Consider the following 15,189-nt stretch of genomic DNA (forward strand, 5'->3'; position numbering starts at 1 on the left):
CACTTAAAATTTTAAATGCCAATGTATTTTTTATTTATCAACCAACCACAATTTTGTATACTTTCTTTCGGATGAAGATAGAATTTTTTTTTTGCCTTATTTAAAAGTTACCTCATTCAATTTTTATCACAAATTTTTTTATTTATCCTTCATTGAATGTTGAAGAGAAAAAATATATGTTACAGTATCTATATTTAATAGAGGTAAAGTTAAAAAATTATTAATTTTTTAAACAGAGTTAATAAATTTTAAAATTTTTCTTAGTTTTGATTAAATATGTTAAAAGTGTCTTATAAATAGAATCAAAAAAATATATCACAATAAATTAAATTACATCATGACATATCGTGACAATAAATCGAGATTGCAATGATATAGCATTTCTAAAGCCACAATAGTTTCAGATATACTCCTTTTGTTCAAAAGTATAAGGTATTTTTTGAGGAGTTGAATGTTAAAAAATGAAAGTTATTGTTAGTCTTTCGACGTGTAGTCATTCCTTTTTTTAAAAAAAAATACCCCTATTAATGAATGACTTTATATTTATTGTAAGATATTTAATAGGGATAAATATAAAAAATAAAATTAGTTTAAAAGTAAGTAACTACTTTGATAAAGGTTAAATTTAATTAAAAATGTCTTATATTTTTTAATGAAAAAAGTATCAATTAAAATCCAAACAATCACGTAAGACTAGTGTTTTTAAAATCGGATCGGACGGTCAGACTAGTTCGACCGTCATCCGATTTGAATTCTGGTTTGATTCATATAAAAAAATCATTTTAGGAGTTGAGCCGTTTTGAACCGACAATTAGACCAGAAACCGGAATCAACTTGAGAATCAAATTCTGTTTTCAAAAACCAAACTATTCAAATGAAAACTTTTTTATTTTTTATCAATTTTTTTAAAAAAATGACTAATTTTTGTAATCATTTGATATTATATTGTATCATATGGCTTGTTAAGTCATAATAAACTTAAAATATTTGGTTTTTTTAAGTTAAGTAGCAATTTCATATGTATTTCTTATGTTTAAATTATATATATATATATATAATTTTTTTAATTTAATTATTACATCACCAGTCTGACCATTAGTCTAACTCAATTAATCATGTGAACTGTAAACTATTAACTTTTTCTATTTAATACTCAATTCAGTTCTGAAAACATTGCGTAAGAGAGATTAGCAGAATCAGCCACGAGTTATAACAGTGACACTAAAAAGAATAATAATAAATTCGGCTTCTCTATTGCTCCAGAGTCCAGGCCAAGCTGGATCCTTCTTGTTTTTTTTTTTTTTTTGTGGGGGGTGACATTTTTTAATTTTACCGAAGATATTATTTATGTAATTAAAAAATATTATTAAAAATAAAAAAGTTTTAAATTTAAACTGCTAAAATTAGATCAAAACAATTCAAATCAATCGACATGATTTTCAGGCCAATAAAATAAAGGAAACTATAATTTACTGTACTTTATTTTAACTATAAATTATATCCACCTACTGAAAATTGCGTAAAAGTTGCCGCAAAAGGTAAATCACATTTCAAAGGCCCCAAGAGGCCGATGGCCGAGTTTCATTGATAAAGAACTACAGTCATTCGATTGCTCTTCTGATGCCAATTTAATCAGTCCCAAATCCCAATGTCTCTTTTATGCCATACCTCTATGCGCGAGGATCGAGTGTTAAAAAGCCATACTCTACAAGGGAAGGGGATTAGAATATATCACAACTTTGCTATGCTGAACCCAAAGAGCTGGCAGAGAAAATCATCGTATAGCTTTCCATTTAATGAAATGAAACGTACAAGAGAAGATCTTGAGAATTTATACATTGAATTTTTCTTAGATCACATGTTAAATGATTACATTTACTATCAATAGTAACAGAAGGGAAAAAAAAAGTATGAAAAACTTGTATAGAGACAATAGCTTGAGCTTGTGGTTATCCAATATTCGATCCTACCTTCTGATGGAGACGATTCTGGAACAGCTTAAACCATACATAAGGCAAGTCTCTTATTTGGAAGCAACTGAATTTTGTAGGAGCAACTCCAAATCTTTCAATCTGCATGATGGAGCACACATATAGTAGCAGATTTAAGGAAAACCAACGGGGCAATACCTGAGCTGTCAGCAAGGGACCATACGTTACGTTACTCAAGTCGGGGAAGACTGCTATTGCATCTTTAAAATCCTACGTTAGATTCAAACAGACTCCGGATACGTCAAAATGCAGCCATTATCAATGGGTTTCAATTCCATCCAATTTAAAAATCATGTTGGTCGGTATTTTCTCGTTTAATATGAACAAATGGCAAATGCATCACCTGCTCGGCTGTTGAAGACGTGTAGGTAACCACGCATGACATTCCCGCTTTAGTTGCTGCCTGTGGATATTAATTTAGTTCGTGAGAGTTCAAGAGTTCTTTTTCTCCCCTTTTAGAAAGACAGAGTTCAAGCATTGTGGTTTATTAGTTAACTTGATTAAATGCACTTAATCGAAATGAGAAATAAATTTTAGATCTGTAATTTGAAATCATGTTAATGTTGTTACATTAAAGAAGCCATTGGCATTAGAACATGTTTTGTTCAAACTGCGCAGTGCACATACAACTCAACATTGATAGGTGAGAAAATAACCTGTAAGCCAATTACACTATCTTCTACGACCAAGCAGTCCTTTTGTGACACACCCAGCTTCTACGAGACACAACATGTAAATCATGCCCTTTCCGTTAGCACATGCATGAAGGCTTAGATTTTCATGTATCTAGGTTACAGTATATATTAATCTTAAACCTTGTAAGCTGTCAGATATATTGATGGATCAGGCTTCTTTGCCTTGACATCATCACCTGGAAGTTATAAAAGATTTTAAAAAAACAGTTGAATGGATTTCATCAAACGTATTATGACCGAAAATATCATCTGAAAAAGATTGGCAAGACTCGGTGATGGCATAAAAATGAAGAACTAAGCTATTTCAGGAGAAAATTAGCTTGGGTATGTTTGTTGAAGAGACAGCAAATTAATTTTGAGTCTGATGCCTAAGGGGTCGTTAGTGTGAGTGTTGAGCCACTACTCTATAAACGCCAACATGTTATATAAAGAATGTAAAGGGATATAAAAGTGGTTTTAATACCTGCTAGGAAGCAATCAAGACTCCCAAACCGCTCCTAAAATACCAAAAATTAAGTGGGTTGAATATATGTTGAAAAGTATAGTTCCATTGTGAATATGTGTATAACAAAATGGGCTTACAGTTCCTATAAGGTTCTCAAGACAGAGAACAACTGAACTTTTAGTCGCTGCCGAGCAAACAGCGAGCTTTTTCCCCTACAATAGCAATAGATGGAAAAATACCGTCAAATAAGCAGATGTACCTAACTAGAAGGGTGATAAGAAGGAATGAAGTGATAAAAAAAAGCTCTAAAAGAGCAGATTCTTCCAGAAATTAGAAGCAGATACAAGTGAGGCAAGACATTAATAAGAAGAGATCAATAGACGGTTAAAACATTATCTTACAGTATCCTTGGCCTCATCCATCAATCTCAGAACTCCAGGTCTGGGTTTTACCTGGTCCAGAAGATATTTGTTTTCGACAGTAGCTTCTTAACAACATAAACAGCACCTTCACGTTTGAGGCGAACAGAATAGTCGATAGAATAGGAAAACTAAAGTAGACTTACAGTTCCAGACTTGATTATTTCCTTGTACCTCTCAGTTTTCCAATCCTAGATCAAGAAATGGAAAATATAACGACGGTCGATCATATTGTAGGGTGAGATGACAATCACTTCAGTGTTCAAAAATAAAATGTAGAAGTAATACGTCTTTTTGGGTCTCTCAAAAGTAATACGTCATCCACGCTCTACATGTATACAAAGTAATATTGGGAAGGTATTTTGAGCTATGTTCATCCCGAGTTCCAACTGCTAAACATGGTAAATGTATATATGGTGATTGGTAAGGCAACATGTACACCGTTTCCCATGGTAGACAAAACAAGACACGTAGAAGCAATGCAAATAGTCAACGTCAAAGTAAGCAAACATCATCAAGCAGAGAAAATTAAGCACCTGAAGTGTCTCTATTAACTTAGCTCGATCCTCATCATTACTCGGAGGCGTCTCAAATATCGTAGAAGACGGCCACCCGTGCTCCTTGAAGTACCTTAAAAATCCACGAATGCCAACGAAACAAAAGAGCAGATAAGCAAAACCAAACATAGAGATATAAAATACGTATTTGGAGGGAAACATAAACAAACCATCGCATTTTGGGTTTGCCTCCACCGATGCGATTCTGGAGCTCATCGTAGAATTCAATGCCCCAATTGAGAGGTTGGGAAGAAGAAGAGGGGCAGCGAACATTGAAGTGAGCAAATGCATCGTTGTATGCCTGGCGATGCAAGTGCTCGGACTCAAGGATGACACCATCGCAGTCGAATATGAGAGCTTGAAAAGAAGAAGAGGAAGCTGAAGCAGAGACTGCGAGGACACGATGTTTGGAGGAGAACGGCTTGATTCGAGGATTCAGAAACCGATGTTTGGTAGTGATAGCGGTGGTGATGGAGCGAGAGTTAAGGAGACGAAGATAAGAGGAATTGGTTGAGAGATTGGGAGGAGAAGAGGTAAGAGTAGATGCCATAAGAGCTGAGAGCCTGAGAGTCGAGATGAACATGATTGTTGAATCTCTTCAATTCGTGTGGCTGGGGCAACGACTTGCTCCCTCTATTCAAAAAATAACATTTTTAAAAACATTTACATGCCGATAAAATTTCAATTCTTATAAACATATATATTAATTTTTTTATCTCTAATCCCAATTATTAAAATACTTCATAAAAAATGAGAAATATACTAATTTAAATATTTAAGTTAATAAATATAAGAGATAAAATGAGAAAAAAATTATTATATATTAAATTATTTTTATTTAAAATTAAAGTTAGTTGATGAAAATTATTTATATTTTAACATGAGTGAGCATGAATTATGTATGATCTTTAGTGCAGACTTGTTAAGATGTTAACAAGAAAAAATTAAAAAAATGTTTGAGAAAATGACTTTTTCTTTTCACATAAAAAAAAAACCCAGACCAATGAGGCCACTTTACCAAAAAAAATTAAAAAACAGAGAGATAGAGGAGGAAACCAGGTAAAATCTGCAAACCGTCACAATCTCTAGCGTTTGAATCCATGAAGAGTCTTCCGATCTTTATTAGAAAATATTACAGATACGATAGATAGAAATCTAATAAAAAAATATTACTCTCTTTATTTTAAATTATAAAATACTTTTAAAAAAATTATTTTAAAATATAAAACAATTTGCGAATGTAAACATTATATTTTATCTTAGTCTTAATAAGTAAATAAGATAATATCCATAGTAAAATAAAAGATAAAAATAATAAGAATAAAAAAATATTTTACAACAAGGAAATATAAAAAAAATTGGGTACAAAGACAATAAAAAAATATATTCAAGCTAGATCATAATATAATAATTGAAATAATTATAATATAATATAATATGATATTATAATTTGAAGATTTTAAGATAATATAATCTAATTTTATTTAAAGATTTTAAAATAATATAATAATCATGATATAATAATAAGAAAGATAACATTTAATATTTAATCTTTAAATAGTAATAATAATAATATAAGAATATATAAAATATTAATATTGATGACGATAGGATTGAAATATTAAAAAAATCTAGATGTATGGATTTATATAAAAAAAGTAAAGGTAAAATATAGAAGAGTTAGAGAGACTGAAAAAAGAAATAAAAAATGAGGCAACAGAAATGCAAATCAATTGAGATTTATAGAGATATATTCACTTTTTTTAAGTCATAAACATATTTATAAATTAGTATAAAGTTTTAAAATGACTCTTGAAGTTCAAGCCTATAATACTTTAATAGCAATCTTTATAGGAAATACTATCCTATAGATGTTGATTGTATCTCCCTTTAAACAACTCTCCAATATTCATCTCATACTTTTGTCTTCTAGTGAGGAATCAAGTGCGTTGGAGGAAATCACTTATTTAACCCTTAATTTTAATGTGTAACATACCATTTGTCATTTCATTTTGTAGTTGACATTTTTACTTGTGCCCCTGTGATATGCGCGTGTATTAATTAAATTGTTTGAAAATTTTTGATATAATGTTACTTTGAGCCAATTGAATTTATAAATAAATTATCAATATATGTATCTACAAAACATTTTACATTCTTTTAATCATGTGAGACTTTTAAAATTTTCATAAACTTATATCATTTTGATTGTTTGAAACTTTTAAAATCCTTACAAATTTTATACATTAATTTATTTATCTTACATAGTGATAAATTATCATGTACATAATTTTGACATCATCAATTGTTTGGGACTTTTAGAGTCATCCAAATTTATAAATCAAATAACTTATCTTATATAGTAATAAGTTATTTCAAGTACATTTTAAAATATTTTATCCTTAAATAAAATAAATGTTTTCCCTAAAATAAATAAATAAAATAAAATATTTTTGAAAAGTGAATGAATGAAATTCTCATAAATCTTATTAAAATATTTTTTTTCAAAAATTATTTCTTAGAATTTTGCCACAAATAAAAAAAATATTTTCATAAATAAAAACTACAAACCAGCATTAAAAATATTTTATATAAAATTTATAATTAATTTTTTTTCTAAAAATTTTCAACCAAGAGACACATATTTTTAGCCCAAATTATGCGAGCTTTAATCTCTCGAAAGGATATATAGGCCTTAGAGTTTTATTTTAGGTTAAGTTCAACTTATGAATAAATAAAATTTTTCCTTTTTAATTTTCAAACTTTTTATCTTATTTTTTATTAAGGATAATTAATATATTTTTAAGATCATTTAAATTTACATAGTTAACTTAAGGTAATCATTCACATGAATGAGTGTTATGGGGTGCTCAGCAACACACACAATCAACTTCATTATCCATTTCTTTATATGTAGACCATATGTCAAAAAATATTTTTAAGATTACTTCTTAAAAATTTTAATGGCGACTCCCAAATTTATATTTTTTTATTCAATTTTCTCTCTTGAGAAATTATGGATCAGACGTGACAGCGTATATTAAAGTTTCATTAAACGTATCAATTTTAAATTTATTTTTTCTCTTTTTATAATTAATTTTCATCTATTCTCTTTTCAATATACTAAATGATAGATATTTTTAAAAAATTTATATTTTTATTTTAAAAATATAAAATTGTTAAGTGTATTTAATAAAATTTATTAATATATAAAATTTTGATAAAAGTGTATTATAATTTAAAATGAAAGTAATAATTATTATTGTAGATTATAGAATATTGTGTATTCACGCTGTCGATGGAAGCTGCTATTATTATTTAATACACTGTAGTTTTCATTGCACAATAATGTTCTCATTCGGAAGGTAATTTTGTTTAAAATATAATTATATATGAAATATAAATACCTCTTTCAACAAAAATTTAAAAGTAAACCCAGCCCGATTAATTAACACATAGAGCTCGCGTAGAGCCAAGTTACAAACTAGGACCGCACAAGACAACGCCAGTCCATTTGTGAAGCCCGACATAAAGGTGTACATGTTCAAAACCATACCCACTCAAGGGCCCCACACCTAGGCCAGCATCACACCCTCCAGGCCTCCACTCATTCAAATTATCCACATCAGCCACTGTCACCCTCTAATCCGATCCACCCACCGCGCCAACATACTTAGGCCCAATATCTACGATCCCAAAAAAAAAATTGAAGATCTACAGCAGCCTTCTACTAATTCTATTATTATATATTAAAAAAATTTGTTGATTTATTAATTATATTTATCGAGCTCATTTTATATTCTCTCCATTTCAAATTATAAGATAAATTTAAAAAAATTTTATTGTCATAAAATATAAGATAATTTGAGAAAAATAAGATTTCATTAACATGATTATTAATTGTGCAGGGTCATTTTTTAAAGTTTATAGTTTTATTTTAAAAAATAAATTTGTAAAATTTTATCATTGTATTTTGTTGATATACATGATAATGTTTCAAATTATTTTATAACTTGGGGCGGAGATAGTACATTGTAATAAAATTTGATTAAAGTGAATAGGTTTGGTTAGTGTTTTCTTATTTTAATTATAGTGTTCTCCCTTTCATTTACATTTTACCTCAATAAAAATACTATAACATCCTGAATTCTTGATTCTAGAATTAATTACAAATAGGGGTGAATTAGTAAATTAACGTATGAGTAGGATTTTGAATGATGGAATGTTGTTTTGATCTTTTGGAATATTACATGGACAGATTATAGTAAAAAAACACTATTACAAAGTGGATTGTGTGAGCATAGTGAGGGGTTTCCTCATTGTGCCGCTTGTGTGAGGCTAGTGATGAGTGCGTCGTGGCACATAACACAAAAATATGATAGATAAGAACATGAAAGCTCATGGAATGCAAGGAAAAATAAAGAAAAGAGGCATGGGAGAGTGAGAAGGAAGGGACTTCTGCTATGGCAAATAATTTCAAGAGCTCGAGAGATATTTCTAACCTATTACTTTTTAGATAAGTCTCATACTACCTTAACCTCTAATTTCACACTATTTTTTCTTAGTTTAAACTATTAAAAAATTAAATTCTAATGTTTTAAGGGGTTAATTTCTTATCTTATGGTAATAAAAAGACTTTGCAAAGTTAGATTAGGACTTTGTGATTGGGTTAAACTTTAACAATAAACTTTGGGAAGAGAAAATAGGTAAACCTTGAGAATGAGCGTGTTAAGGTCATAGTAAATGACATGTAGGGTTGGAAAGGTGGAAATAGACTTAGATCAAGGAGTTGATAGCATTTAGGTGTTTAATTGTTGAAAGTGATATTGTTAGTCAATGAGATAATTGACTTTAGGTGAGTTATTTATGTAGATTTGCGTGGTTAATGTGTAAATTGAGCAAAAAAAAACTTGAATAAGGAAGTGCACCACGGTAATCTTTCTTAAGAACAGAAGGATTGTGATAACTATATAGTTTGATGTATTTATTAACTATTATAATTGCGTAAAAGTAAATATATAATTATGATTTCAATGTTTGTAGAAATTTTATGCATTGTTTTGCACTATGAATAGTTTTGGCATTTAAAATGGTTTTGAAATGCTTACTGAATGACTAATGATTTTCAAACGAAATGAATATATATGTAAATATATTGTGTAATATGCAAAAAAATGGTGATTTATGCACAATAAAAGTACGATTATAATGGATGGGAGTTCACTCTATGTGTATGTAGGGGGTGTGTGTGGAGATGTGTGTGAAAACAAAATTATATAGTGAAGCTAGCACCATGGGACATTCGATGCAAAAATTTATATCAGGTTGGCACCATGAGATATTGGGTGCGGCATTAGTTTGGGACAGAGGTCATGGGACATCTAGATAGTTTGACAACTCTCCCATGCAGCCATGCCTATAAGCATACAGTTAAAAGTCAACAACGCCCCTATCATCAGTAAATGTGAAGGGGGAACCATGGTCTAGAAGTAGAATGGAATACCTTTGACCGAGTGTTTATACCACCAAATGTATGCTCAGGTGAATATGTGATTAATTCATTAGAGCTTATGGTTTCAAGTTGAGGGATTTTAAAGGTTCGATAGATAGATGATCATGCTAGTAGTTGTGATTGTGTAAAAATATTCAGGAAGGTGAAAATTATGTTTACATTTAATATATAAACTATTACTTTAGTTTTATTCACTTATATGTGGTTATTTGTGTTAACTAGCATTTAATGAACTATTTTGGTTACTGAAATTATTATCTCACCCGTAATTATTTATATTTTTATAGGTTTTGATGTTAGTAGTGCTAAAGAGAAAGATTTGGGCTGAAATTAGAAAATTTCTCTAACTATCCATTGTAAGGGTTTCGGTGTAATGAATATGAGTGTATTAGACTAAGAGATTGTGTATAAATTACCATAGAAGTATATAATTATGTATAAACTTGTCAATATCAATGTGTGATTTTTATGTCCTAGTCTCTTTACGTGTGTGTGTTTGAAGTGATAATCTGGGCTATAAATTGAATAAATGTGCATGTGTGTCTGTGTGTGAGATATTAAGTATATTAATGGCCAATCAGGTGTAAATTGTCCCATTAAAAGTAGCCAATGATTTATAGTTTTAAATTGTGATGCTTAAGTGGAAGATTTTAACTTAAATTGATCAAAATGTACTTGGGTGTTCAACTTTTAAATGAAACATCAAATTTAAATGAAATCAGTGTCATTAGTTAAATTTTAAAATAAGATTCGTGTGGGCTTTTAAATAACCCCAATTGGATATAGGGTGCAAAAACAGTACACGTTCAAAATATCAAAGTTGTTATTTTGATAACAAAACTTGATATATGTGTCGCAGCGTATGTGTCAACATATCGTGATACATGTGTTAACATGTGGCGACACATGGCAAGAGCTAATACTAGTGCATTTGTACCATATGCCGCGGTGCATAACCCTATTTTGCTAAAAATACATTGTTTGAATTGTTTCCTTTGTAGTTTTCATGTGCATGATTGTAATGCTTTCGTTGTATGCTAATTTACAACTTGAGTGTTTAAAAAATGATTTTTAAATATTTTGAATTGAGATCCCAACCTTTCTTAAAAGATTTTATTTGTTAGATTGTGTGTTTGAGTTTTGAATGGTAATGTAAAGGAGGCATTACAAATACTGTCTTTGTTGTTCTCTATTTATAAGTTATTTTTAATATGTTTTACCATAATTAAGAAAATATTAAATTTTATTAATTTTATCTAAAAATTTAATAAGCTTTAACTCTATCCACATGCATATCTTAAAATAAAGTACTTTAATATAGGTAAAAAAATAAAATAAAAATCAAAGAGATGCCTATAAGTATGATAAAAATTCAAAACAAATACTAACTTTATTTTATAAATAAAATTAGAAGATTAGTTTTGTTGGTCTTATTTTTCTCAAGACCACAAGAGTGTTTATAAAGTTCTTCCTTTGGTCCTATTTAGAGGGCAGAGAGAGAAAATTTTTTTAATTTTATTTATAAATTACGTCATTAAATTTTTATTATAAATTTATTTTTTTACCTTTCATTGAATGTTAGAGAGAAAAAATATATTATTAAAATGTGTATATTTAATAGAGGTAAAGTTGAAAACTTATTAAATTTTAAAATATAATTAATGAGCTTTAAAGTTTTCTTTGATATTAGTGAAACATATTAAAAGTAATTTATAAATAAGATTAGAGGAGTATGAACAATGCCAAACCATATTTTAGTATCCAACTAGTATAATTTGATTTAACTTGATGTTAGAGAGTGAATCCAAATTTCCTTCAGATCATTTCGTTAGTTAGAAAAAATAATCTTATTTTTTTTTTAGTTTTTTAAACTTTTATTATATTTATAAAAAAATTGATATAAATCGAATACAACTCATATATTTGCCAAAAACAAAAATCTCAACTTTTTGGGATTTGCTTTCGTTTGCTCTCTCTGCCTTTGAACGTTAGCTCCGCTCCTCCTGGCTCCTGCAATTTCAAAAGCGATTGTGTCTGCTCAAAAAATATCTTCTTATGCACTTACTTTACAGTGAGTAAAAATGGATCCAGCACTTTTCCTCACGGCGTCAGTAAAATCCACCTTGGATTTTCTTCCCTGTAACGGGTTCCCTAACAAGCCTCAATTTTATGCCATTACTATATCCTGTAACTTATCTTCATTTCATTAGCCACTACTACATTCATTAATACAAATTCTCGGAGACTGAATCAAAATATGGATATTTGATTATTGATTTTATTCCATAATTTTCATTCTATTTTATTTTACAAAATCTAACTCCATAATCATACGAGCCATTTCTCTGCAACTCCAAGTTCCTTTATTATATCTTCCAAAGACAGAGACAGAATGATACCCATAACGGCACAACACAGAAAAATACTGCTAAAACAATCATCTAGAGCGTCTCACTCCGTAAATTATTAGTGGTTTGATAAAGCTCCAGTCTTTCTGGTCTTTCCACAACAAAGGAACAGAATGGCCCCTAACGGGGTTTGACGTCACCTTGTTAGACCCCAAGGATTCCCCACAAATTTATAGTGATCCCAAACCAAAACACTTCAGAGCAGAGAGAGAAACAAAACGATGTACAAAATTGGACTCAGGTCGCGTGGATTCCAAGAAGATAAACACCATCAGATTGACATTTGACAATAGATGCTACATAGCAAAAACGAGAAGAAAATGGATATAGAGGTGTCATCTCCACCGAAAAAGTATCGCAATTCTCAAGTCGCAATGGCTCGAGGATTATATATAGAGATCGTGAAAAATGAAATCCGCTCCCATCCCAAGTCCTAACCACTGCCACTCAAAAGCGAGGCAAATGCGAAACTTGCTCGGATTGTTGACGCCACCGTAAAGTCAGAAATCAGACAAATGCAAGTCTGTAACAAACTCTGTACAAGTGCATCAAACTTCAACGTATACAATTAATGCTGACAAGAGATAGCGACGCCTATTTGCAAACCCTAAATCAACCCCATGGACCTCTAATCAAGCGCGAGGTTGATAAGTTAAACAGCGAAATTAATGAACAGAGGCAATTCCGGACAATTCGAGACGATAATAATCTCAATCTGGATAGATAGAAGGTTTCTTCCCTACAATTTCTAGGGGTTGAAAAAATGACCACCGCATTGGCATTTCCAACCCAACGGCTTGTAATTAGAATACCTGTTGCTCTGGGATGATGGACCGGAAAAACCCATAGGAGCCATTCGGGTCAGACCCGGCTTGAGCCTCTCGTGGCCAGGCAAAGTTGGAACTTGAACCGCCATGCATGGATGGCACGCGTTGCACTTGTTGTGGCAGCTAGGAGGGATCGAACCTAGCCTGGTTTTCTCCTCAAGAAGAAGGTCCTGCACACACACACCCAATACAGTCCTTGTCAAACCAGAAACACAATCATGAGAAGCAGATAATTGGAGACGCAGCCCTGGGCTTTTAAAGGCCTACCCGACGAGAAATTGAAGGCTGAGGCTGATTGAAGCAAAAAATTGGACAGAAAAGATGGTGCAGGACTATAAAAAGCAAGGTGGCGATGGTGGTGAAGTAATGATATGGGTTAAGAGAAGCCATGAGAGCCTATCATGTCACATGGTAGTCATTCATTCCCCATCATAAACCAAAAGAAGAGCAACTGGTAAAAATAAATGCAAGCCAAGGGAGATTGCGAGTGCCAGTTTTCTGAAACTTCCTCCGCCGAGAGAGATGGAGAGAGAGGGAAGGAGGGACGAAAGGAGGGATGGGGTTCTGGGGAGGTGGAGTTTATGTGTTAATGGCGTCTAGAGGGAAGATAGGCACATAAATTTGGGGGATGTGGTGGCAGCCTGCAAGTTTAGAGAGAGATAGTGGAGTCTGAGAGGAGGGGCGCAGACTGCAGCAGAAAAGTGAAAGGAACGATTCAAGAAAGGTAAACAAATAGAGAGTATCCCCATCAGTATCAAGGACCCCTTGACCAGTATTCTATTAGGGGTTTTGAGGCTGATTATTGGTGGCTAGATGGACAGCGATTTTGTGTATGCCCCAGGGAGGTAAAAGGCCAAGTCAGGCTGGTAGTTAAATTGGGCATTTATTATGCTAGCTAATTTTCGTCCCTCTTTCCATATCGTGGATTTATGGTTTGACTGCCATTGACCTGCTTGTTAATAATGACAACAGCTTCAGCTTCCACCTGACCTGATCAACGAATTATGGCGGCAAATTTAGTTCCGCTGACTAAACTTATCATCTTCATGTCCCAAATAGCATTTTTATTCCTTTCCATAAATTGTAATGCAGGATGTTTAAAATTTTGTTAATCTCGGGATCCTCTGCCACCATATTCCAGCACAGCCAAAGAAATATCAGAAAGGAAAGAAGAAGATAAGGAAATGTTAGAGACATTTCTTTTTATTAGCAAGCGAGGAGCACTTAGAATTTAGGAATTGACTAGCGATTGTGCACGTACAAAGACCGGTTTGAGGCCTGGTCTCTGTAAAGATAAATTACTAAAATTGGATTGGCACGCTTGAATAAACATTTTACACAACAAAAGGTTGAGGGTATTTAGAACTATCTTTGTAGCTCAGTTTCCATTCCGAGGTCTCTGGATTCCTTGTTATGATTTTCACAGCTTGCAATTAGTCAAAGCAGCTAATAGATCATCGACATAGCAGTGAGGAGAGCGAGAGTGAGGATTGTGATAGTGAGCGAGCAGACGTATGTACCTTTTTTTCCACGGAGAAGGAAAAAGATCTATCTGCAAAGCATGAAAAAAAAATATTTCCATTTTGTGTGGATTATAGCCTTTTTCTTTAGTGAAGAGAGGAGTTGTCGCTGATCATCAAAGCAAGTAAAGTAATCTTCGCTTTCGTCGCCTTTTCTGAGTTTTCCAATCAGGGATTCAATTATTTACCATTCTCAGAGTAAAAAGGTGGCGCAAAAGACAAGGATAGTCACGCTGCCCCTCTGTAGTCTGTACCATTCTTACTCCGGAATAATAATAAACGAGTGTCGAGTACTATGTCTGTCTCAAGTCTTAACTCATCTAAATTACAACTTCCATTTGTAAGGATTTTGGAACCTTATTAATGCCTGTTGATGACATGGGATCCAGTCACATGGGAATAGGAAGGGCGTCGGTTATGTGACGATCGTGACGGTAAATTATAAAAATAATTAATAATTAATTCCATGATGACCAACCCAGTTTTCCTTTGGATTTAAAATTAAATCATCCTGGTTTTCCTTTTCCATTATCCTTTCCAACACAAAAATGTTAGAGCAAGATGACTGTAATAAAGCCTGGAACTATATTTCAAACACCAGCACGTACCAAATAGAAACTACCAAGTGCGCAGTGAATTATAAGGGAGATATACGTAAAATCAGTTATTAACATACATTGAGCTACTAAGCCTAACTACTAAGATTTCCAAATATCAGAGATTATGTTTAAATTATATACTTAACCTCTCGTGATTTAGTTATTTGATAGTTGCTAATATAGTACTCCCTGTCTCCCTCCATTGTTTTATCTTGA

The 15,189-nt window shown here is 31.8% G+C and overlaps 2 protein-coding genes across 2 annotated transcripts; both read right to left on the bottom strand.

The window, feature by feature from the left end:
* Positions 1–1,762: 1,762 nt before the first annotated feature.
* LOC129320456 (haloacid dehalogenase-like hydrolase domain-containing protein At4g39970) lies at positions 1,763–4,730 on the bottom strand. Its single transcript, XM_054965921.1, has 11 exons — positions 4,278–4,730; positions 4,087–4,180; positions 3,697–3,741; positions 3,533–3,583; positions 3,269–3,343; positions 3,150–3,183; positions 2,807–2,862; positions 2,648–2,707; positions 2,335–2,394; positions 2,155–2,201; positions 1,763–2,072 (listed from the first exon to the last, which is right to left on the bottom strand). Exons 1-11 carry the CDS (start codon positions 4,688–4,690, stop codon positions 2,024–2,026), a joined length of 984 nt encoding a protein of 327 aa, XP_054821896.1. The 5' UTR covers positions 4,691–4,730; the 3' UTR covers positions 1,763–2,023.
* Positions 4,731–11,607: 6,877 nt separating this feature from the next.
* Positions 11,608–13,704, bottom strand: LOC129319773 (EPIDERMAL PATTERNING FACTOR-like protein 1). Its single transcript, XM_054964841.1, has 3 exons — positions 13,122–13,704; positions 12,840–13,024; positions 11,608–11,629 (listed from the first exon to the last, which is right to left on the bottom strand). Exons 1-3 carry the CDS (start codon positions 13,242–13,244, stop codon positions 11,608–11,610), a joined length of 330 nt encoding a protein of 109 aa, XP_054820816.1. The 5' UTR covers positions 13,245–13,704.
* Positions 13,705–15,189: the final 1,485 nt, after the last annotated feature.

Source organism: Prosopis cineraria, unplaced genomic scaffold (genome assembly GCF_029017545.1).
Source record: "Prosopis cineraria cultivar Desert tree isolate PC_DT_omini unplaced genomic scaffold, ASM2901754v1 PC9, whole genome shotgun sequence".
Taxonomy (NCBI): Eukaryota; Viridiplantae; Streptophyta; class Magnoliopsida; order Fabales; family Fabaceae; genus Prosopis; species Prosopis cineraria.